Source organism: Leptonychotes weddellii, chromosome 4 (genome assembly GCF_054177405.1).
Source record: "Leptonychotes weddellii isolate Sample4059 chromosome 4, ASM5417740v2, whole genome shotgun sequence".
NCBI lineage: Eukaryota > Metazoa > Chordata > Mammalia > Carnivora > Phocidae > Leptonychotes > Leptonychotes weddellii.
In genome coordinates this window covers 13966435-13989981 of record NC_138372.1, presented here as the reverse complement: position 1 = coordinate 13989981, position 23547 = coordinate 13966435, and the positions used below count along the sequence as shown (strand labels likewise).

Sequence of the window (23547 nt, the reverse complement as noted above, 5' to 3'; positions counted from 1 at the left end):
TGGCGCAAAATGACTGAACCCCTTATAAACAGGTTGAATATGAAAACAGAGTGCCAGAGCATTGGTAATGCCATTAGTAAGCAGTTTTTGGTGGTGGTTAAATTTTATACAGCTCATTTTGCAACTGATGGAGTGAGTGGATGGCTATGACTGGGAAAGCTGGTGAGATAGTTAAAATGCTAATTATACAGCCCGAGGACTGGGCTAGCAAATACTTAAATGGTTTCATAATAAATCTTTAGAATTATTAGTACACGCATTTGAGTATCGGCCACATTGCTGTGAGCTTGGGGTAATTCTAGTGTTTATTATTTCCCTATATTCATTCCCGGCACTACCTCTACCCCACAAAACACCTAAATACATTGGCTCTGAAAAGTTACATTTTTCAACAGTATGTACATTGCCTAAGTCCGCTGATACCAAAGTAATATGACAATTCAAAGGGAATTCCCTCTTTCCTGATGCCAGGGTTTACTTTTTGAGAATCCTTCTTGCGTATGCAGATAGGAGGCCACGGAAGACCCTTTCATAGATTAGAAAAGCAACTTTTCCAGTTCTTATCCTGAGTCACTACTCTGCTCTGTACTGTCTGGGTACCTAATAGGAACGAATGTGAGGTACCGAATTTACCGCTATCTGGTTGTTCAGTTCTTCCACGGTCATCAAAGAAAGGCAGTCTGCTCTTGTGCTGTGGCTAAATTGAGAAGCGGGAGACGCCAGCCCCTCTAAAGACAGACGCATCTCCAGAGCGGAGACCTGCTTAAGACCGGGGACCAAACTAGAGAGTAGCGAAACGGAAGGGAGCGAAAAGCGTGCTCCTCCGAGGAAAACGAAACCGCACCCAAGCTAACGGGCACCACCGGGCAGTACCCGGGGGAAGCGTGGGCGGACGCACGGCCCCCTCCCGGGCGTCCTCCCGCCCCCGAGCGCCCTCTCACGTTGTCGCGCACCCGGCCGGGGAGGCAAGTCGCGCGCGTTCCCTCGGCTCCCGCGGGCTGGGGGCGCGATCGCAATCGCGCGCGGGGGCGGGGCCGGCGCGGGAGTGCGCGCGCGCGCGCGCGCGGGGCCGCGGGCAGGGGGGCGGGGCGGCAGAGCTGGGCGGCTGGGCCTGGAGGACAGCGGCGGCGGAGACGACGAGCGGCAGAAGGAACGGCGCCGAGAGGCCGTGCGGAACGCGGGCGCCAGGAAGGGGGGAGCGCAGAGGTAACGCAGGACGGAACGGGCGGGCGGGGAGTGGGCGCGGGCTCGCTGGACTCCGAAGGCGAGTGGTCGAGGCCGCTCGCCCGGGGCGCCGACGCCGCTCCCAGAGTGGAGGGGGCGGGGCGCTCGGGTCCCCGGAGGTGGTGCCTTTTGTCTGCCTCTCCCGGCCGCTCCGCCCTCCCTCCCCTCTCCCCTGCGACCTAGCCCCCTGCCCCTCTCGTTGACGCCTCCTCCGGGGCCCTCTGGCGCGCGCGCTCCCGCCCTTGTTTTGTTTGGACTGAGGTGGGAGGAGGGGGTAGCTCTTCCCTGGTCCAGGGCCCTGCGTCCCAGCGCGCCTGCGCCAGCGTCCTCCCGCTGCGCTCCGATTGGCTGAGGCCTTGCGCATGCTCCCGAGGCCCGAGGCGGACCCCGCCGCCGCCCCCGCCTTCCCCTCCCCCCGCCGCCCCACTCCCTCAGCGGTTTTTGGAGCGGGTTCGAAAGATGCCGGCGGCGGTGACTGGCTGCGGCGGGCCCGCCCCCCGGCTTCTCCGCCCCCGCCGCCGCCATTACGGAGCTCCCAGTGGTGAGTGCGCGGAGCACTAGTGCTCGCGGTCCGCCGCTTCTTGTGTCGCGCGGGTGACCGCTGCCGGAGTCGTGGTGTCGGCCTCGGCCGCGTGCATCCCCGAGCGCGAGCCCCGCGTCCCGAGCTGCCGGCCGCGCGGAGCCCGCGCCGCAGCTCCTCGGTGTCCGCCGCCCCTGAGCCCTCCTGTCATCTGCCGCGCTGCCTTCCTCTTGGCCCCGCGCTGCCCCGCCTCTGCTCGCGCCCCGCACCGGCCGCTCCCTGCCTCTTTGTCTCGGCTGCGCTGTTCCGTGTGCCTCTCAGCGGTCTGGGCGGGCGTTTCCGAGCTGCTGCTGCTCCTGCTGCTCCTGCGATGCGGGCCTGAGCTTTTCGTTTTCCCGTCTGGCATGCCCAGAGCTTGTTACTCGCCGCACCTTAGAAGGTGTGGTTTTAATTAAAAAAGTCGAACTCGTGAAATGAGTGTTTGTCAAGAGGTGGCAGGAGTGCTGAAGTGAGAGCCTCAGATCTGAGTTTTGATACCGAATTGGCCACTGTCTGTGCCCGAGGACGGGTCACTTAACCTTTTGGGGGCAGTATTCTCTCCTGCACGGAGGACTGGACAAGGTGAACTAGATTGCCCCTTCAGCGTACAAATTCTAAATTCTCTCTGTTGTTTATTATGCTTCCTGACTTTTCATTACACCGCAAAGTGAGAATCCAGTTAGAAATAGTCTAGGAATTCGCCTGGGACTTGTTAGGCAGCTCTCGTGTCTTAGAGTGAAATTAGACGTGACTGGTTTTATTTTGGAAGATACTTCGATTTTGTTTTATCTGGCATGGGCATAAAACTACTCTGAGCTCTTTTAAGTTTTTATTGCTCTTCTGAAAAGTTCAGTTTACTATGTTTCAAAGTAGAAGTAACATTTTAAAGATCTATTTTGTTTTTTGTTTTGTTTTTTGTTTGGCTGCGTTTTTAAACTGACTTGGACGACTGAGGGCAGAAATTTGGAGGAAGTATCCTGAACTGTTACAGATAGATGAAAATCTTAACTGTTTAGGCAGTTAGGTTGTGATTGTGTTTTTCAGGGGGGGGGCAGGTAGTGTCCATACATACCATCTATTCCCAAGGTAATTAGGTACATACTGATTTATTTAAGTGTAAAAGTGGGTGGGGGAAAGTTGCCAGCAAATTACCGGCATGCTTTTTGTGACATTACTATTAAGTCTGAATATAGTGAAAGACTTGAGGTTGCGAACATTTTGATATATTTTGTGCATGTAGCTGATGATTTTGTAATTTATAACACTGCACACATTTTATAGTAAAATATGAAATAATAGTACTTTCCCTAAAATGCGTATCTTCAAGGATATCAAAAAATTACTACTACTACTAACATTGTTAATCTCCTACTAATTTTTCTATTGCTTTCTCATAATGTAGAGAAAAATAAAAACTCTGAAATTCTAGACTTTATCACCTTTTTTTATTGCTTGCATTAAATTAAAAACAATTTAGAATTTCCTTTTACAAAGGCAACTCTTTGTATAGTTAATCTAACGTTAAAAAAAAAAAACAAACAAACCCAGATTGGAGACCACAGGAGGACCACATAAACCACAGGTAAACTCAGATTGGTTTTGGCACATGAAAGAACCTAACTGGAAAACTTCTTCCATCTATTCATCATCCTTTCATTTAACAAATATTTGTTGAGCACCTATTCTATACCTTGGGTGTTCTTAGGCACCAAGTATGCATCAGTGAACCAGCTGGATAATCTCTCTGCTGGGGAATAAGAATGGTAGCCTAAAAGTCTGATTCAAAAGTGCAGCCGCAAAAAGTTAAATTAATAGGTACATGGTGATGATAAGGCAGTGTGAGTTAACCATCCATATGGTTTTGTTAGCTCTGTAATGAACATTGAACATGTTAAGTAACTCATTAGCCAACCTGTTAAAAAGAATTATAGACTGAAGCTTTTTTTTTTATTTTTTAAGATTTTATTTATATATTTGACAGAGAGAGACACAGCAAGAGAGGGAACACAAGCAGGGGGAGTGGGAGAGGGAGAAGCAGGCTTCCTGCTGAGCGGGGAGCCCGATGCGGGGCTTGATCCCAGGACCCTGGGATCATGACTGGAGCCGAAGGCAGACACTTAATGACTGAGCCACCCAGGCGCCCCCAGACTGAAGCTTTAAGTTCCATGACCCTTAACCAAGGAAATTCAGAGCTGAGGCAAACATTTTTATTTTAAAGTAAACTCTGTGCCCAGTGTGGGGCTCAAACCCATGACCCTAAGATCAAGAGTTGTATTTTACGAACTGAGCCAGCCTGGTGCCTCTGAGGCAAACATTTCTTAATATTTATCCCAAATAACTTTGGGTTCCTTTTTTTAAGTGTTCTTCACGTACACTAAATATAGTAATAAGTAATTAGATGGCATTGTTCAACTTTTTTTCCCCCAAATTTGTCCCAACACATTATGTGTTGGACACTGTTCTAAGTGCTACGAGTACAGTGTGAAATAAAGGTCCTAGCCCTTTTAGTGCTCTCAGTGCATTTGAGAGAGATACATAATAAACAAGTAAACACATATTTTGACTTTCAGTTGGTATTAAATGCTAAAGAAACCCGAAGAATGAGAAGGACGGGAGGCCTTTCTGAGGAGCGTGACATTGAGCAGAAACCTGATTGAAGTGTCTAGGAAAAGAGTGTTTTAGTTTAAGAGAACAGCAAGTACAAACACCCTGAGGCAGGGATGAGGAGAGCACAGTGCCAGGGCCAAAAGGTCTTTGTGTTTGGAGTCGAAAGAGTAGAGTGATGGGTAAAGTAGTAGGAGGTGAGATTAGTAAAATAGGGGGATGGTAATTGGGAGGTTTTAAGCAGCAGAGTGTCAGGATTTATATTTTTGGTGGATGCAGCCAGGAAGATGGGCAAACCACCATTTTTTTTTTTTTTTTTTTTAATTCCAACCTGGGCATGCTTCTTACCCGGCCTAATTTAAACTGTCATTCTTGTCCTTGGGTTAATGATGTCTAATGTCTTTATGGACCATGTACTTGCTGCCCTGATTTTAGTTTCATCACATTGGCATTAGTAGTAGCTTCCTTTGTGTGCCCCCTCCCCTTTTAACTCATTTGTTTTAGTTTTGAGTAATTAATGAATATAGTAGACTGGAAAGGTTTTGATATTCTTTTCAGTATTGTGTTTACAGGGAAAATATTTTTTCAAGATATCCTATGAACAGAGACTCCTGAAGGTTTTTGTTGACTTCACAGTAGCATTTTCAACGTAGCTAGTGTTACTGTGGGTTAAGAAAGATGAATTCATTAGCCGTATCACTTTACCAAGAATAACCTGATTGTGGTGGTTTACTTCTCTACAGGGTTCACATGTGAAAAGAGCAGCAGATTTGCTTAGTTTTTTTTTAATTGTTCAAGAAAATATATTACTATGTAAGTGCTGGTTGCATGAATGAGCAGGTTTTTGTATTCAAATTATTCCAAGATAGACTTTTAGGTTTCACAAGCCTAAATAGTGTTCTTAAGCCCATCGTGGCCCTCTTTTCACAGATCAAAAAACAATTATTTTTACTTCTGTATTTTGTAATTCTTTGAAGTGAATTGCTATGTGAACATTTTAAGTAGTTTTTATAACATAATTTTTAAAATATTCATGAATATTACTAATTTACTCTTGATAATAAGTTTTAGTGCATCTTGAATTCTATCAACTGCCTTTGCTTGCAGCTGATTGACAATTCACAAGTCTGGCATTGCTCTTGGGGTTCCCATAAAAAGATTTTCCCTGTAAATGTGAAAGCATTCTCTATGTTTGGGTTTTTTGGATTTATCCTAGTTGTTGTAGCTTGGGACTATTACCTGACAGATTGAAAGCTCTTGAATTCCTAGACAGGGTCAGAGCTTAAAGTAGAGGTTGAATGACTAGTCTGCTATTCCCCAGCTCTTTGTTAATGTTCATTATCACAAAGATCTAAACACTCAAATGATCATTTTCTTATATTTTGGAGAGATTTTTATTATAAAATGTCATTGAGTCCCAGATGAGATTTTTTTTTTGAGGGCAGAGAGTATTAATGATCAGGTAAATTTGAGTGACTACATGGGTTTTATCTTTGAATATTTAATTATGTTCTTTCTTCTGTGCTAGTTTTGCCTACTTTAAAAATAACAAATAAGGTCTTGGAAGCATACTTCTCTTCTCCTAGGTGACGGTCTAAATTTGCTTCTCTAGGTCTGGAGGCTCTTAGAGTATCACGTACTTCAGCAGGATTTTTGCCCTTGGATTACTTATCTAATGGAGATGAAGTCAAGGTTGCCGATAATTTTCCTGATCCGTTTGAGAACAATAACAACAAAAACCTTCTCTCTTCAGTAATTGAGTAAACATTTGACTCAACTGTTCCTTAGTCTCCTTATTCTGTCCTTTCTAAGTTCCTGATGGTAGCCGGAGGGGAATGGGCTTAAGTTCCTTAGGAGCTTTCTTGTCCTTGTTGCCTTTGTTCACGTGGCAGGTGCAACAGCTGCTGTGGCTTGTGCGTTTGTCTTAGTGGCTGCTTTACGTAGTCTGTATTTTGATAGTTGATTTTATCTTTCTGAATGATAACTGATCAAGTCATCTGTCACTTAACTCTAAGTTTTATAGTTAATTTTTTCCCCTTTGGATGTGTATTGAATTTAGACATTTAGTTTAGTTTTGTTTCTGTTAATCTTCACACCAGGTCTTTTCTGTGCTTTAGGTTGACTCTTCACCACACTGAAACCATTAGGAAAAATCCTTGTGGTTAACAGCAGAGGCTTCAGAGTGTAACCTGTACTCGGGCCTAGAAATTATTTTAAATGGCGACTGATACGTCTCAAGGTGAACTCGTCCATCCTAAGGCACTCCCACTTATAGTAGGAGCTCAGCTGATCCACGCGGACAAGTTAGGTGAGGTAGGGGCTGACACATTCTTGAAGCTCACTCTTGGATCAGTCCCTGACTTCAGGCCCTGCTGGGTCCTTCTTGGTACATGTTCCTTTCCTTACTTTGGGGAGTTCTGGGTTGTGAATCTGAAAAAATCAAACATACAAAATTCTTTTCATCTTCCCTTTCCCCTCAAATTCCTGAGAAAACCTCCAACCTTCTAAATTTATTCCAAATCAAGTATAATTACCTGTTTCCATTTGAAATTCTAGCTAAAATAAAATATTTTGAAATACTTTATTTCTTAAAAATCATATTTATTACTTCAACAAAACTTGTTAAAAGTAATTTGCATCAGATCCTGGAGTCGACTTGAAGAATTCTCCTACATCTTCTAACACCCAGTTAGGCCCCTTGAGAAAGAAAAAAGAGAATTTTTCTTATGCATGTGTGATTATGGCTGTCTTTTTTCTTAGAAGGTAGAAGATAGCACCATGCCGATTCGTCGAACTGTGAATTCTACGCGGGAAGCTCCTCCCAAAAGCAAGCTTGCTGAAGGGGAGGAAGAAAAGCCAGGTAAAGTAAAGCAGTAGACAACTTAAAGTGGCAAAAGTTTCTATTCCAGTTTGGAGTATCCCATTAATTCCTTTGAACTTAATTAATTGTTCTTTTTTCATGGCTGTTTTGGGGGGACATTGAAAGAGAGAAGTGGTACCTATGGATATGTCATTTCCAGATCAAAATGAGCAAAGTAAGAATTTCATCTTGTCTCTAAAGATTTTTAGAAGGTGAAAATTTCATGTTCTTGGAATTAAAAAGAAAATAGTTGGCGAGAACAGGAACCGTCAAAGAGTAACTTCTGGGCACACTGTGTCGTGGGGATGAAGACTGTGGAGGAATGGGGGTCTTGAGCCTTCAAGACAGACAGTGCAGGGTCACCCAGAAATCATCATGAGGCCTTAAGGGAACAAATGGGCAATCAAAGTATTGGTTTGTATTTGGTGTTGTTGGAGAGAAGATCGGCCATACAGAGTTGGGAACATAATGAATCAAGAAAAACGTAGAACCATCAACCTGGGTAATAGTGCTCCTTTATGGCATCTCCTTTTCCTTGTTTTTCTTTTTCTTCTTGTGACCTTTTTCTTTCTTTCCTTATCTTTTTCCCCTTTCTCCCTTGCCTTTCATCTTCAGTTTGCCAGGGATGAGCACATGGTGCTGTCCCTGTTGTGGCTATTAGTACTAAGTATTTGCTGACCAGCACAGATTAGGAATAAAAAATATGTGCACCCTGTTGCCTTTATCCCTTGGTGCAGCAGGAATATACTCTTTTTCCAGCTGAACCTGGGTTTTGTTTCAAAATACTCAGATGAATAGCACAAACAACTTGCGTACACTAGCCTGAGGTACTTAGGAGACATGGGAATCAGCATATGAAAAAATGAGAGGTGCTGGCGAGGTGACGTTGGTTATTTTGTCCAACACTGTGATAAGCCACTTTATGGCCCATCTTAAGCCGCCATTTGCTTTACAATCAGCTAAAGCCACTAAATCACTAATCACATCAGTTTTCAGAATACATGCAGAGAGTTCAGGTATTGGAAAAGTCAGCCAGGAATTTAGAAAGGGTCAGTAAGTCACTTCACAAGTTCTGTGTATAATCTCCCATTATAGTATTTTGTATATAAAAATAATTAGATTTCACTCATACTTTAGATTTTATAAATCCTGCATTTCACAGGACAGACGCGATAGTTTAATGAGTTGGAAACAGTGTCTTATACATACTGTATACTCAATGTTGAATTAACTGCACCTTTATTAATCCATCAACTATTAAACAGTTACTCTTTTTTTTTTTTAAAGATTTTATTTATTTGACAGAGAGAGAGAGACAGCAAGAGAGGGAACACAAGCAGGGGGAGTGGGAGAGGGAGAAGCAGGCTTCCCGCTGAGCCGGGAGACCGATGCGGGGCTCGATCCCAGGACCCTGGGATCATGACCTGAGCCAAAGGCAGACGCTTAATGACTGAGCCACCCAGGCGCCCCTAAGCAGTTATTCTTGAGAAAATAATATGAAATTGAATTTATAGCTCTAAGAGTAAAACCCAGTAAACGGTTTTTTTCATCCGTTTTAGAATAAGGCAAAGTAGAAGTAAACATAATGACTACTAGTAAGTTCTTACCCACGCAGGACTTAAATCAAGTTGGTGGGGCGAGGGGCAGTAAAAGATACGTATGTGATTAAAAAAATACATCTAACAGTAATTATCTGAGTCACCAGATACCATTGTTATAATGAAGTTCTAGGTTTAATACTTTGTGAAATAGTTCTAGAAGCAGCAGGAGAGGCCAAAGATTGCAAGTGTACTTATAAAGCATTTTATACAATACCCATGATAAATCTGTGAGGTAAGATTACTGAAACTTGGAGATATCCAAGAACTTGCCCTAAGATAGCAAGCTATAAAGTTATAAGGACTGAACTTGAATCCAGGTGTGTCTGACTCTTCAATTTTGGCTAAACCTGTATGTGAGGATTTTCAACTTATATGGTTGAAGAGCATAATCTAGGATGAGATCAACAAATGATAGTTGACTGTCCTGAAGTTCATGGTTTAGAATTTTAATTTGTTGAAAATTAGAAATTCCTTTAGAACCGTATATATGTGTTTTGGTTATAAGAAGGAAGTGGCATTTTTTTGTTCTCTTAGAAGTTTTCATCATGATAGTAATTTGTTCACATTTATTTTTTTAAAAAGATTTTGTTTATTTGACAGAGAGAGACAGAGAGGGAACATAAGCAGGGGGAGTGGGAGGGAGAAGCAGGCTTCCCACGGAGCAGGGAGCGCGATGTGGGGCTCGATCCCAGGACCCTGGGATCATGATCCGAGCTGAAGGCAGACGCTTAACAACTGAGCCACCCAGGCACCCTGTTCACATAATTTAAATGACCAAACTCTTCAAGCCTCTACTTTTATTTTTTTGCCTAAGTTTTGCCACTGGAGAGTCTTTTTTTCTTTGAAGTCCTTACTTAACCAAATCTAGGGTACTGTGTTTTGTAGTAACTGCTCAAAGAGACATGCTGAGAAAAGACAGATTAGCAACTGCAGACCTCACTATTCCCCCTCTCAGATTTCTGCTCTTGCCCCAGTCCTTTAACGTGGAAAATAGGTGTTCATTTTCTGTTACTTATTCCTTTCCTAAGATTTGTCTGTTAAATTATGAAATAGCTAATTTTTTTTTCTTTAAGATTTTATTTATTTGACAGAGACACAGCGAGAGAGGGGAACACAAGCAGGGGGAGTGGGAGAGGGAGAAGCAGGCTTCCCGCAGAGCAGGGAGCCCAATGTGTGGGGCTTGATCCCAGGACCCTGGGATCATGACCTGAGCTGAAGGCAGATGCTTAACGACTGAGCCACCCAGGCGCCCCTGAAATAGCTAATTTCTTAATTATGAATTTTATCATTAATATTGCAGAGTGGGCAAGAGATTTGATTTGAGGTAAAATGAGTTTCTCTTTCTGTGTAATTGTCTTGTCCATCTCCTTTTATCACCTAATGGTCTGGATAAGCAACCCATTGAATAGGCAATTGGAGTGGACTAAAAGAAAGAAAACTGCAACTGATTATCATTTGTTCATTTTAAAATACATCTGTCAATTGGAGCATTTGGCTTTTCTGTTTAATAAATTAGACTTTTACCCTTTTATTGACTCAGTCTCTAATATATCTACTTAATCTGATTCTGCTCACCTGATTTTTTAGAACCAGACATAAGTTCAGAGGAATCTGTCTCTACTGTAGAAGAACAAGAGAATGAAACTCCACCTGCTACATCTAGTGAGACAGAGCAGCCAAAGGGAGAAGCTGAGAATGAAGAGAAGGAAGAGAACAAGTCCTCAGAGGAAACCAAAAAGGAGTAAGGAGTTATGCCTTCTTGCTATTTATAACTGAAGACTCTGTAAAAGGACTGTAGATCAGATTGTTTTATGGCTTTTTAACATTGGTTTATGCTAGATACTTGCTGTGTACTTGGATTTACTTTTTAGAATTATTGTTTGAAACATGTTTGTTATGTAGTTGTAAGGCCTATTAGAGTTTGTAGTAGTTATTATAATAGTGGTTTGAATAACTCAAAAGTCATTGTTCTTGCATTTGGAATTTTTTTTGTGCTAGAATTCATTGTGGGAGTGTCTGATATTTTAATCATTGCCATAATTTCAATAAGAAATGAAACATGGGGCGCCTGGGTGGCTCAGTCGGCTAAGCGTCTGCCTTCGGCTCAGGTCATGATCCCGGGGTCCTGGGATCAAGTCCCGCATGGGGCTCCCTGCTCAGCAGGGAGTCTGCTTCTCCTTCTCCCTCTGCCTCTCTCTCTCTCTTCCTCTGTCTCATGAATAAATAAATAAAATCTTAAAAAAAAAAAAATGAAACATGACTCTAAAAATCTGACCTGGGAAATACTTCACCGTTTTATTCCTGCCTCTGTGAGTTGTTTTTATATGCTTACGTTAGAAAACATTAATCTATAACAGCTATTGCCAGCATCACCTAAAACTCTGGGTATGTTTGATGAAGTATTCATCACTTGGAGGGTGACTTTATGAATCTGAAAGTGAAATTTGCTACTGGTAATCTGTACAATGTGGTGGCAATTCTTTTTTCTTTTTTCTTTTTTTTAAAGATTTTATTATTTGAGAGAGAGAGCACACAAGGGGTGGGGAAGGAGCGGAGGGAGAAGAACAAGCAGGCTCCTCGCCGAGCAGGGAGCCCTCTGTGGGGCTCCATCCCAGGACCCTGGGATCATGACCTGAGCCAAAGGCAGACACTTACCGACTGAGCCACCCAGGCGCCCCAGCAATTCTTAATTAAAGTTTTGTTTTTTTTGCAGGACAGCTAGTCACATTCTATTCTTTTCATAGTTGGTCAAAATTGTTAGGAATTATTTTTTAAATGAAAGAATAACTTAGTAATAACTATACTTTCTGGGTGTAGTCCTCAGGGAATCCTTTGTAGGTTTAAGTTCTCTGGAATTTTTAGCAGCTACCCTGTATTTTAGGTGCATGGAGTGCTATTATTATTATTATTTAGAATACAATCTGTGTAATGCTTTATGGCTCACAAAATTGTTTTTACAAACAATCTCGTAATTCTTGCAACAAACTTGTAAAATATTTGGCCTTAGATTACTATTTTACAGCTGAGGAGACTGAGACTCAGGTTACCTGCCAAGGTCATGTAGCTAGTAAATGTTAGAGCAAAAACCCAAACCCAGGTCTTCCAACTTCAGAGCTTGAGTTCTTTTCACTGTGCTAAATGACAGCTGTTGTAGTTGTTAGAATATGTTTTAAAATTCTCATTTCTTTAGTGTGCTGGCCTTTCATACCAGTGGTAATTTATCTGACTCCTCTCTCCTGCACCTAAGAGAAGACACCTTTCTGGTTCATTTATAGTATCCAATTTTTTAAAAAGGTTTTATTTTTTGAAAATTTGCTCTTTTTATGTATCACTTCAGTGTGGCAATAAAACATTAATTTTTATCCTTTCCTTGTCTATTCTTCTTTCTGACTTTATACCTCTTTCTGCAGAGTTTACTTTGCATAATAACAATTATTTGTTTTAAAGTGAGAAAGATCAGTCTAAAGAAAAGGAGAAGAAAGTGAAAAAAACTATACCTTCCTGGGCTACTCTTTCTGCCAGCCAGCTAGCCAGAGCCCAGAAACAAACACCGATGGCTTCCTCCCCACGTCCCAAGATGGATGCAATCCTAACTGAGGCCATTAAGGCAAGTTTTTATTACAAATAGTTCATCTTAGATCTATTTTGTTCGTCTTTGGGTTATTTGAAAATGGCATATTCCTGTCCAGACATGAGAAATCTTGCTCTGTTTCCTAAAAGATACTTAAATAGAAGAAAGCCATTGTGAAGTTCATGTTTTTTGTTTTTGTTTTAAGAAAATCACATTTGGTGAGCACTGTTAATTTTTTAATTCAAATTTATTATAGCAAGTATTTTTAACTTCACGATTTTTTTTTGTTTTGCTCAGTTTATTGGTTAAATATAGTATTTATTTGAAGGCTGAACCTGTTAATTCATTCAACAAACATTTAAGGACTAACTTCTCTGTATCTGTAACCCTGCTAAGGATATAGCAGAGAATAAAACAGGGTCGTCTCTGCCCTTATGAAGTCTGATTGTGACTGAGAGTAACTGAATAGCATAGAGGATTTTTATTTTAAAAAAGATACACTGTCTTTAGGTCCATTTTCAGAGCTGAGTGTCTAATACTGGTAATAACTAGCTTTCTCACCTAAACTCTAAGAAACCCTCTTAGAAACCTTACTATTTTGCTTCATCACCAAAAATTCTCCTTGCACAGCTTTCTGACTTTGCTGTAATCCACTGACTCCCATTAGCTTACGGGTCCTCACGTAGCTTTCTTATTTTAATTTTTAAGGTTATCTTATCATCTGACCTTGCCTTTTTTAAGTTTTCCTGGTTACTTTTACCTTGCTAATTTGCATAATATGATAATCTCACTAGCTCCTCTTATCTCATCATGCAAATTAACAAGACACCCTCATTTTAGGGATCTTGTTGCTAGGATCTCAGTCAGAATTGGGGAAAGAGGAATAAAGACCAATGTAATCAAGGGTGGTGTACAGAGGAGAGAGCAGCCTAGTGGTCATTTTCAGAGTTTGAGAATGACACATAAACTGGAAAAGGGTTTGCCTTCAGACCTCTCCCTGCACTCCTTTCAAGAGTGCTCTCCTTAAAACTTTCTTGGTTTGGATAGCTTGACTGTAATGAGATCTCTTTTCTTTGTATAGCCTTTCTTCCAGGATTTCACTTCATGACCTCTCAGCCTAGATTTCGAGGAGCAGGGTTACAGTGAGGTTGGAGAAGGGACTAAAATTTTAAAATAGTGAAACAGAAAATTAGAACAGTATAATTAGGCCTAAAGAATAGTTTGAATCTGATTGTGCGTATTTGTACAAGGGAGGGTGTGTGTGTGTGTGTGTGTTCCATGCAGTGTAAGAAATCATGATTATAGACCATTGATACCATTTTGTGAATAAACAGAAGTCCTTATGTCTACTTCCATCTCAGTGTCAGTTTGGTGGAGCATAGAATTGCTTTAGCATTAGTTCTTTTCTGCTCGATTTTCTTAAAAAATCAGGAGTAAACTTTAATAGGTTGTAATAGATCAGAGATACTTGAAGTAAGTCAACCATATTAATACAACTTTGTTTTATGTTGTACAATTTTTCTTTATTGTTACAGTATGTAAAATAACATTCAATCAAGTTTTTATCCAATGAGAATAAATAAGTGCCACGTTCAGTTTATAGACAATGGCAACACAAAATTGGTGGACTAGCCCATTAGGTAGACAACAGATGCTCCTTACGTGTGCTTCAAAATGCATTTGAAAAAAATTTGCCACCTTCATGACTTAATGATCTACTTAAGTCTTCCATGGTCATTAATCAAATGGCATATAGATAAATTGGATGGAAACAGAAGAGGGCATTTTAAGTCACAATCGAATGCCCTCATTGTTACCCAGAACTTTGCTTAAGATTTTGCCATCTGTAAACCAGTTTTATGCCATTTATTCAGATTATCTTTGCTAATGTTCTCTGCTGACATTCACACAAAGCCTACAGAGAACATTGGTCCTGGTATGCTTAAAGCTCATTCCAGAAAATGAATCAGATCTATAATCCTGTAGTAATAGAAATGTTCTGTTTTCTTCATTTTAATGCTGGAGATCTGTCTTTTAAATATAGAATAGAATTAAAATGGAAGGAAGTTCTTCCTTGACACACAGAATGTTCACGTTTTATCTTCTCTTTGCCTGTCTTCAACTAAGTTAAAATTATTGTTGCAAAAAGATTATTTCTGTATTTCTCAACAGCCATGATGAACTGAAGTTACCTGAAAGACTGTTCATTCTTCCTGCCATTTTTATCATCTTTTGTCAAGTTCACCTCCAAAAGAATTTATTTTGAAAACATATGTGTCAGATTCTCTGTCTAATGAAAAGCAGCTGGTATAAAGTAATGTGTATGGTTTGGTAAATCTGTTTTCTAGGCATGCTTCCAGAAGAGTGGTGCATCAGTGGTTGCTATTCGAAAATATATTATTCATAAGTACCCTTCTCTGGAGCTGGAGAGAAGGGGCTACCTCCTTAAACAAGCACTGAAAAGAGAATTAAATAGAGGTGTCATCAAACAGGTATTAAACAATTATTGGGGATAAGATCATTTCAACATTCTGTGTCTTCTTTTGTAAATTAACATGATGATGAAATGTTTAAGCTTAACCTAGTTTTATTATTTGAGACTAGGTTTCAGAATTACAGGTGTGCCAGTTATCTTTGATAAGTTAACTGTTCTGGAGAGCAGAAGCATTATGATAGTGTAATTTGTTTCTGGTGCTCCTTGTACTTTTATAAATATTATTTCTTTATTTATCTATTTTTTTAGAGAGCGTGAGTGCATGAGCTGGGGGTGGGAGGCAGGAGGGGCAGAGAGAGAGAGAGGGAGAAAATCTTAAGCAGACTGCGCGCTGAGCCCTACACAAGGCTTGAGACCATGACCTGAGCTGAAATCAAGGGTCAGATGCTTAACCGACTGAGCCACCCAGGTGCCCCATGATTGGATTTTCTTTGGGGGCCACTTAATGCTTGAGATCATGTAGTTCTGAAAATAAGATGTGGGGTCAAGGAATCAATTTATTGCAGCAGCAAAAAAGAATTATTCTTGTCTTGTGTTTGTTAGTTTTAAAGCCTGTTATGTGACTGGACTTGTTACTGTTACGTATTTGTAAATAGGTTCACTTTAACCTAACGGTATTAAAGCTTGTTAGGAGCATCAGAGAAGCCTGAGTAAATTGAGACTAGTACTAACACCAGTAATGATTTCAGGCATAAACACATGTTATTTTGCATAGTACATCAAAATATTGTTTAGAATCATAAAAATTTAAAGTTGGAATGGACTTTATCTTAAATCCTCTTCAGAGGTCCAGTAATTACCACGATCCCATGGTACTGGCAAAAATGGTTCAAAGGACATAGTTAACTGTATTCCCAGAGTCCTGTTGCCTTTTCTTTCATACCTTTCTGCACAATTTGATTAATACAGAATTCTGTGCCACTAAGGCATTTAAATTCTGATTAGGAACTTTCAACAAGTACTTCATTCCACAAATATATATTGTTCCTGTGTGCCAGGTGCTTGGGGACCCATCAGTGAGTAAAGCAGATTCCTGCTGTGGAGCTAACATTACAGCTTTCTCAAAATGTTGTATAACTGATATTTATATGGCCTTTAAAATAGTCACTGATTTAAAGGTATTATCTAACCAATGTAATTAGAACCAAAGACTTGTCCTCTATCATAGTGTATGTCAGCACAGTTTATGAGCTGGCTTCATGGGGTTTTTTTTGTTTGGTTGGTTTTTTTTTTTTTTTTTTTTTTGTGAAATATAGTTTATGACCTATTCTTGCCTCGTAGGCTGACCTCAGTTTGATGCTTAAACAACAGTTTATAGGCTGAAAGCATTTCAGCTTGATTGCTACATTCATAGTAGCACAAATAAAGCTAAGGTGTGGAGGACTCAGGTTAGTGCCAATCAGCTTTAAAGTTCTATGAAAGTGCTTTGTAAACTGTGGAAATATGTGGTAAGACTTACACATACCATATGGGGTGGCTAAGAATTAATTAGATAACTATTCCCATGTGCAGTAATAATCACTAATGGGCGATCTGGGAAGCACTGTAGTTTGAGATCAGCAGGCTGTATACTTTTGCCAAGGAATGATCTTCCTTTCAAGATAGAGGTTTTCTCATTTTCCCCAAGAGATTGTCCCTTCTTTCATGGTACTTTTTTTGGGGGTGGAAAGCTTGTAGATTATTTAACCTGGTATCACAATAGCATCCGTCCCAGTTCCATAGATGGGGAAACAAAGCTCAGAGACTTTACGGGGTTGTCCAATATTGAATGGCTGGATGGTACCATAAATAGGATTCGGTCCCAAGTCTTTCAGTCTATCCATTGTTTTTTTCTCTGAAGGGTTGAACAGCACTTTACATTAGTTCTTGTATCACCATGCCTTGTACTTTGCTTGGACTAGTATAAAGTTATAAATGTTAATACCAAAATAATTTTAAAATATTGGTTTATTGTAACTATCATTAATTTACCTTAGGTAAAAGGAAAAGGTGCTTCTGGGAGTTTTATTGTGGTCCAAAAACCAAGAAAAACACCTCAGAAATCCAGAAACAGAAAGGTAAGAAGTCTGTACCACAGTTTGAGCACTGTAAAACTACTTCTTCCACTAAAAATAGCAGCACTGGTTGAGTGTTCACTGTGTGCCAGCAGTGTGCAGAGTGCAGCCTTGCTGCTCAGGCCTTCGCTCACTACCGGCCAGCTAATGAGTAGAAAACAGGCAGTGTGTGAACCAAGCACTCCAGCCCCAGAGCCCGTGCACTTAACTGCCATAAGTTGAATTATGGACAGCTGTATGAATTATACTGCTTTTAATGAAATGTCTGAAAAGGGCCATATGAGTACCTCTTTACCCATTATTAGGCCCCGAAACTATACCCAGAGCCTTTTTCTGTTCTTTCCTTTTTTTCTCTTCTCTTTTTTCTTTTCTTTTTTGTACATACTAATACTTCTCCTCCTTGAGATACATAATTTCATTTATGGAAAGTATTTGTACAATAATAAAGTGAAATGTGTAGTATTTCCTCTGTGTCAGTAAGTGAAATCATGACTATTCCTCTACATCTGTGTTTTTGCAACTCCAAAGATTTTTGTACTTTTTTCCTAAAACTTTGAATGAAATGAACTTTTACAGTGCTTTTTGGCACTGCATGATCCTTTTCATTCTTTGTTATTGAAGGCTAAGAATAAACTAGGACCTTTAATTAAAGTCTACCATTTCTTATCCTTTTTTTTTTTTTTTTGAGTGGGCGGGGCAGAGGCAGAGGGAGAGAGAGAAATCTGAAGCAAGCTCCACACCCAGTGCAGAGCCCGATCTGGGGCTTGATCTCACAACCCTGAGATCATGACCTGAGCCGAAATGAAGAGTCGGACGCTAAACTGACTGAGGCACCCAGGTGCTCCTCTTGTCATTTTTATACATATTTTAACTCAATCTGAAGTTCTTATCTCAAATAAGTTGCCACACAAATGCCATTATACCCCTGTGGTATATTTATTTGAATGTGGAAAAAAGTGATAGTTTTCTACAAGTTAGTTGATTTGACAGTCAATTTAGGAAAGCCCTTGAGTTGAATAGAGAAGCATTTGAACAGAAAACTCTGTATTCTATACTGATGATAATTTTTGATATTATATTTCAGAACAGAAGCTCTGCAGTGGATCCAGAACCACAAGTAAAGTTGGAGGATATCCTCCCATTGGCCTTTACTCGCCTTTGTGAACCTAAAGAAGCTTCTTACAGTCTCATCAGGAAATATGTGTCTCAGTATTACCCTAAACTTAGAGTGGACATCAGGTATGAGCCGTTGATGTAGACTTTAAAGTACAGATGTCTGTGTTACTGCCTTAGCCCTTTTCTCATGAGAAAGGAGAAAGAGTAGATATTCAAGAAGGAGAACATTTGGGGACACCGTGGGTGGCTCAGTCGGTTAAGCATCTGCCTTCAGCTCAGGTCATGATCTCAGGGTCCTGGGATCGAAATCCACATCAGGCTCCTTGCTTGGCAGGGAGCCTGCTTCTCTCTCTGCGTGCTGCTCCCCCTGCTTGTTAGTGTGTGTGCATGCTCTCTCCCTCTCTCTCTCTCTATCTCTCTGATAAATCAATCAATCTTTTTAAAAAAATGAACACTTGGGTTGACTTACACATTTTGACCATTGTGAATAATACTGCTTATGAGTAGTGATATACTAACATCTCTTTAAAACCTTGCTTTCAGTTCTTTGGGATATATATCCAGAAGTGAAATTGCTAGATGATATGATAATTCTAGTTTTTATTTTTTTGAGGAACTGCCATACTGTTTTCCACAGCAGCTATATCATTTTACATTCCAACCAGCAGTGCACAAGGGTTCTAATTTTTCCATATCCTCGCCAACCCGTTTTTCTGATTTTTTTTTTTTTTTAAGATTTTATTTACTTATTTGACAGAGAGAGAGCACAAGTAGGCAGAGCGGCAGGCAGAGGGAGAGGGAGAAGCAGGCTCTCCTCTGAGCAGGGAGCACGATGTGGGGCTCGATCCCAGGACCCTGGGATCATGACCTGAGCTGAAGGCAGACGCTTAACCGACTGAGCCACCCAGGTGCCCCTGTTTTTCTGATTTTTTGATATTAATTATTCTCAATTGGTATGAGGTGATTGGTATGCATTATTTTATTTTTTTTAAGATTTTATTTATTTATTTGACAGAGAGACAGCGAGAGAGGGAACACAAGCAAGGGGAGTGGGAGAGGGAGAAGCAGGCTTCCCGCCAAGCAGGGAGCCCGATGTGGGGCTCAATCCCAGGACCCTGGGATCAAGACCTGAGCTGAAGGCAGATGCCTAACGACTGAGCCACCCAGGCGCCCCTGCATTATTTTTTATTTAGAGTTTGAAACGTAAGAGAATTCAGGTTTCTATAAACCTCTACAGAGATATAGCACAGTATCTTTATCATTTAAACATTTAAGGTAGAATTGTGGGAGAATTTTGGTAGTAATTCATTTCCAAAAATGTTGCTACTTAAAAATATCTAGACTGATCATTTAGACTGTTACATGTGCTAATTTGTGGATTTGTGCAGATATATTAATTTGTTTAAATTTGTAATTCACAGAGTTTGTGTTTTGAGTGTGTTTATGTGAGGTCTTTGTTATGATGACTTTTGGAGAATTGTCTTCAATCCGGAGTCATTTCTGTGATTTTATTTGCAGGCACATTGTCCTGATATTGTTTAGTACCAGTATTTACTTGCATTACTGAGGCATTGCAATCAGAATTGCTGAAGTTTCAGCCCAGACACCACATTTTCAGAAAAGCACTTAGTGATCTTCAGAGTGCTCAATTAAAGAGTCAGTGAAATGGTACAAAAGGAATCATAGAAGCACAAAGTTTGAAATTAATATCCTGATTTTTTTGTGCTTTATCTACCCTGAGTATGACCGCAGACAGAGCTGTGAGCTAGAAATGCGTATGTATGATGCGTTTAAAGATGGAAACGCATTTCAGGTTTATCGCTTTACTTTCTGGTGACTGAAGACATTATCTTCTCCCAGCTTTTTTCTTTCCTTACCATACTATTCTACTCACAGGAGACAGGTGATTGCTAGCAGTGTAACTTCACTCCATGTCTCATCTTTAGGAACATTTCCTGTCATCATCTTATGTTGAAACAAAATTTGTCCAGTAGACGGGTTACCAACCCATAAATGGTAACAAACCTGAAGACCTTTTCCTATGACCTTAATAATGGTAACTTTTTCTTTTGAGACCCTTTTTCCTTTTACTTTTGTGAAACCATAATGATTTTCTTTATCTCTGACTGTAGTGGAGTCCTGTGAGACATACAGTTAACATGACAATTTAGCCATACTTAAACTTGGTCAAACAAAAGAACAAGAAAAATGCAGTATTAAAGTATGAGTTATTTGTACTTGCTGTCTACAATCTTCCACCTCCTGCCCTTTTTTTTTTTTTTTAATTTTATTTATTCTTCTTGAATAAGCTCTACACCCAATGTGGGGCTTGAACTCAACAACCCTGAGATCATGCTCCTGAGAGCTGTATGCTCTACTAACTGAGCCTGCCAGGCACTCCTCTCCCCTCCTACTTTTTTAAACCCACTTTGTCGCACTTTACTCTCAACCACCTTACCTGGATTACTTTTTCCTGTCAGTGTTGCTGATGACCTCCATGTTGTAAATTTTAGTAGTCCGTTCATAGTCTTTAACTTACTTGCTAGTGTTTCACGGGCATTTAACACAGTCAAGGACTCCTCTACTTCCTTTCCTTACTTTCTTCACTTGCCTTCTAGGACAGCCTATCTTTCTGATTTTCTTCCAACTTCACTAGCCATTCTTTCTCAGTCTCCTAAGGATTAGACCTTAGGCCTCTTGTCTTTTTTTTTTTAAGTTGTTTGTTTTGTTTTTGTTTTTTAGTAATCTCTGCACCCAGTGTGGAGCTCAAACTCATGATGCTGAGATCAAGAGTCTCATGCTCTTCTGACTGACCTAGCCAGGCTCCCTTCTTGTCTTTTCTATCCACATTCTCTTGGTAATTCTTTTCACTGTCAAATCTATACACTCCTAATTTTACAGATACATAAATCTAGCCCATACCTCCCTCCTGGCTGCATATTCACATAGATAGATACTTATTTGCTGTCACTACTTATGTTTCTTTTTTTTTTTTAAAGATTTATTTATTTATTTATGTGACAGAGAGAGACAGTGAGAGAGGGAACACAAGCAGGCAGAGTGGGAGAGAGAGAAGCAGGCTCCCCGCTGAACAGAGAGCCCGATGTAGGGCTCGATCCCAGGACCCTGGGATCATGACCTGAGCCGAAGGCAGACGCTTAACGACTGAGCCACCCAGGCGCCCCACTACTTGTGTTTCTAACTTGACATGTTCAAAACTGAACTCTTGACCCCCTCCCCAAAAAACTTGTGTCTTCCATATCTTCTCCACTTCGGTTAATGGCAACATCATCTTTCTAGCTGCTGAAGCCAGAAACATTGGTTTTGTGCTGGTCTCTTTTATTTATCCCACATCTCCATCTAATTTGTAAGCAATTACTTTGGCATTCATATATTACTATAAACAGACCTCTTTTCATTATCTCCACTGTTACAGTCTCTTCCAAGCCATCATCATTTCTGTTGTATTAGAGTAATAACTTCCTAACTGTACCTCTCATGCTCCCTCCCCTTCAGTGTGTTCTTAACATAGCAGCGATAGTGGGACTTTCAAAAATGTAAGTTAGATCATATCACCTTGCCACTCAAACCTTCCAGTGGCTTCCCAACCCCCACAGAGTTAAAGCCAGAGTCTCTAAAACCGTATACAAGACACTACACTTCATTGCGTCTCTGACCAAACCCCCACTACCCTTAACTGGCCTCAGAGTCTGCATGCTTGCTCTTCCCTTTGTCTGGATGGTTTTCCCCGTGATCCACTTGCTCACTCCTTCACTACCCTCAGGTTTTTACTCTAATGTCATCATTAGAATGCTTTGACTCTTCCTTGATGGCCTTCCTTTTTTTTTAATCATTTTATTTTGGAAACTTTAGAACATACAAATGTAGAGAGAACATAACCATCATACTAATATTATTTAAGTTCTTAATATCCAATATGCAGGCCATATTCACTGTCCCCAGTTGTCTCCAAAATGACTTTTTATAGTTGGTTTGTTCCAGTTGATGTCCAGACATGGCCCATACACTGGATTTGATTGATGGAACCACCCAAAATACACCTGCAACCTTTCCCTCCTCTCCCAGCATTCAGAATTCTACTTCTCTGCCTTATTTTTCTCCATACCACTCATCACATTCTAACATACACTACATCTGCCTGGCCTTTTTAAAATTACCTGTCTACCCCATTAAAATGTCAGAATCCTGAAGGCCAGGATTTTTATTTAAATTGTTCACTTCTGTTTCCTCCAAGCCTAACACATAGTAGATGCTCAATAAATATTAGTTGAATGAGTGAATGAATGAATGTGGGCATTTCACCTGGCCATTCCACAAAGAGCCTGTGTCCTGGAACATGTGAAATGAGACGTGAATTTCTCCTCCCATATACTAGAGGCTGTAGATCATTGTGGTTAAGAGCACAGACTTTGGAACCCTTAGGTTTAAATCCTGATTCTGTCATTTTCTAGCTTTGTATCACTAAATAAGTTATCCCTTTGTGTCTCAGTTTTCTCATTGATAAGCAGTGTATCAAAATAAGGTTGTTAGGAGGCTCAAATCTCTTAGTACACGTTAAGCACTTAGAACAGTGCCTGGCACATAGTAAGTGCTCAACTCATGTTAATATTATCAGTCTCAGTTCCAACATCATTCTCATTGTATGACCATTACACTGTGCTAAATAATGATTCTAATGTTTAAAGAGTATTTTTTAGGGGCGCCTGGGTGGCTCAGTCAGTTAAGCATCCCACTCTTAATTGCTGCTCAGGTCATGACCTCAGGGTTGTGAGATTGAGCCCTATGTGGGACTCCGTGCTGGGTGTGGAGCCTGCTTAAGAGTCTCTCTCTCCTCTCTCTCTGCCTCTCTTCCATTCCCCGCTGTCTCTCTATATAAAAAAATTTAACTTTAAAAAGATAGTGTTTTTTTATATAATATGCAAGTCACCTCCTTAATTTGGTAGCAATGATTTTTTGCAATCCTAAATTAAAAACTGGGCATGTTGGATTTACGTAGAGACTTTGGGTTCATTCTAAGAAGGTACCTTTAGAAACTTTCAAGGGTAGAGGCGCCTGGGTGGCTCAGTTGGTTAAGCGTCATGGTCTCTTCAGCTCAGGTCATGATCCCAGGGTCCTGGGATTGAGCCCCACTTTAGGCTCCCTGCTCAGTGGAGAGCCTGCTTCTCCCTCTCCCTCTGCTGCTCCCCCTGCTTGTATGTGCGAGCACTTGCGCGAGCTCGCTCTCTCTGTCAAATAAATAAATCTTTTTTTTTATTTTTTTATTCTTATGTTAATCCCCATACATTACATCATTAGTTTTAGATGAAGTGTTCCATGATTCATTGTTTGTGCATAACACCCAGTGCTCCATGCAGAATGTGCCCTCCTCAATACCCACCACCAGGCTAACCCATCCTCCCACCCCCCTCCCCTCCAGAACCCTGTTTGTTTTTCAGAGTCCATC

At 40.7% G+C, this 23547-nt stretch overlaps 1 protein-coding gene across 11 annotated transcripts in view; it reads left to right on the top strand.

Moving 5' to 3' along the window:
- Positions 1 to 1078: 1078 nt before the first annotated feature.
- The window catches only part of HP1BP3 (heterochromatin protein 1 binding protein 3), a 37180-nt gene continuing 14711 nt past the window's right edge, over positions 1079 to 23547 (top strand). For 2 of the 11 annotated variants that reach the window (XM_081817644.1, XM_081817654.1), the window contains exons 1-8: positions 1079 to 1206; positions 6505 to 6700; positions 7148 to 7247; positions 10436 to 10589; positions 12296 to 12455; positions 14768 to 14911; positions 16890 to 16970; positions 18052 to 18206. In XM_081817644.1, coding sequence (XP_081673770.1) covers positions 6605 to 6700; positions 7148 to 7247; positions 10436 to 10589; positions 12296 to 12455; positions 14768 to 14911; positions 16890 to 16970; positions 18052 to 18206 — 890 coding nt within the window. In that variant the 5' untranslated portion in view covers positions 1079 to 1206; positions 6505 to 6604. Of the gene's footprint in view, positions 1207 to 1626; positions 1766 to 6056; positions 6080 to 6128; positions 6148 to 6504; positions 6701 to 7147; positions 7248 to 10435; positions 10590 to 12295; positions 12456 to 14767; positions 14912 to 16889; positions 16971 to 18051; positions 18207 to 23547 lie in introns of those variants that run through there. The other 9 variants (XM_081817648.1, XM_081817646.1, XM_081817647.1 and 6 more) reach the window with 9 other exon arrangements.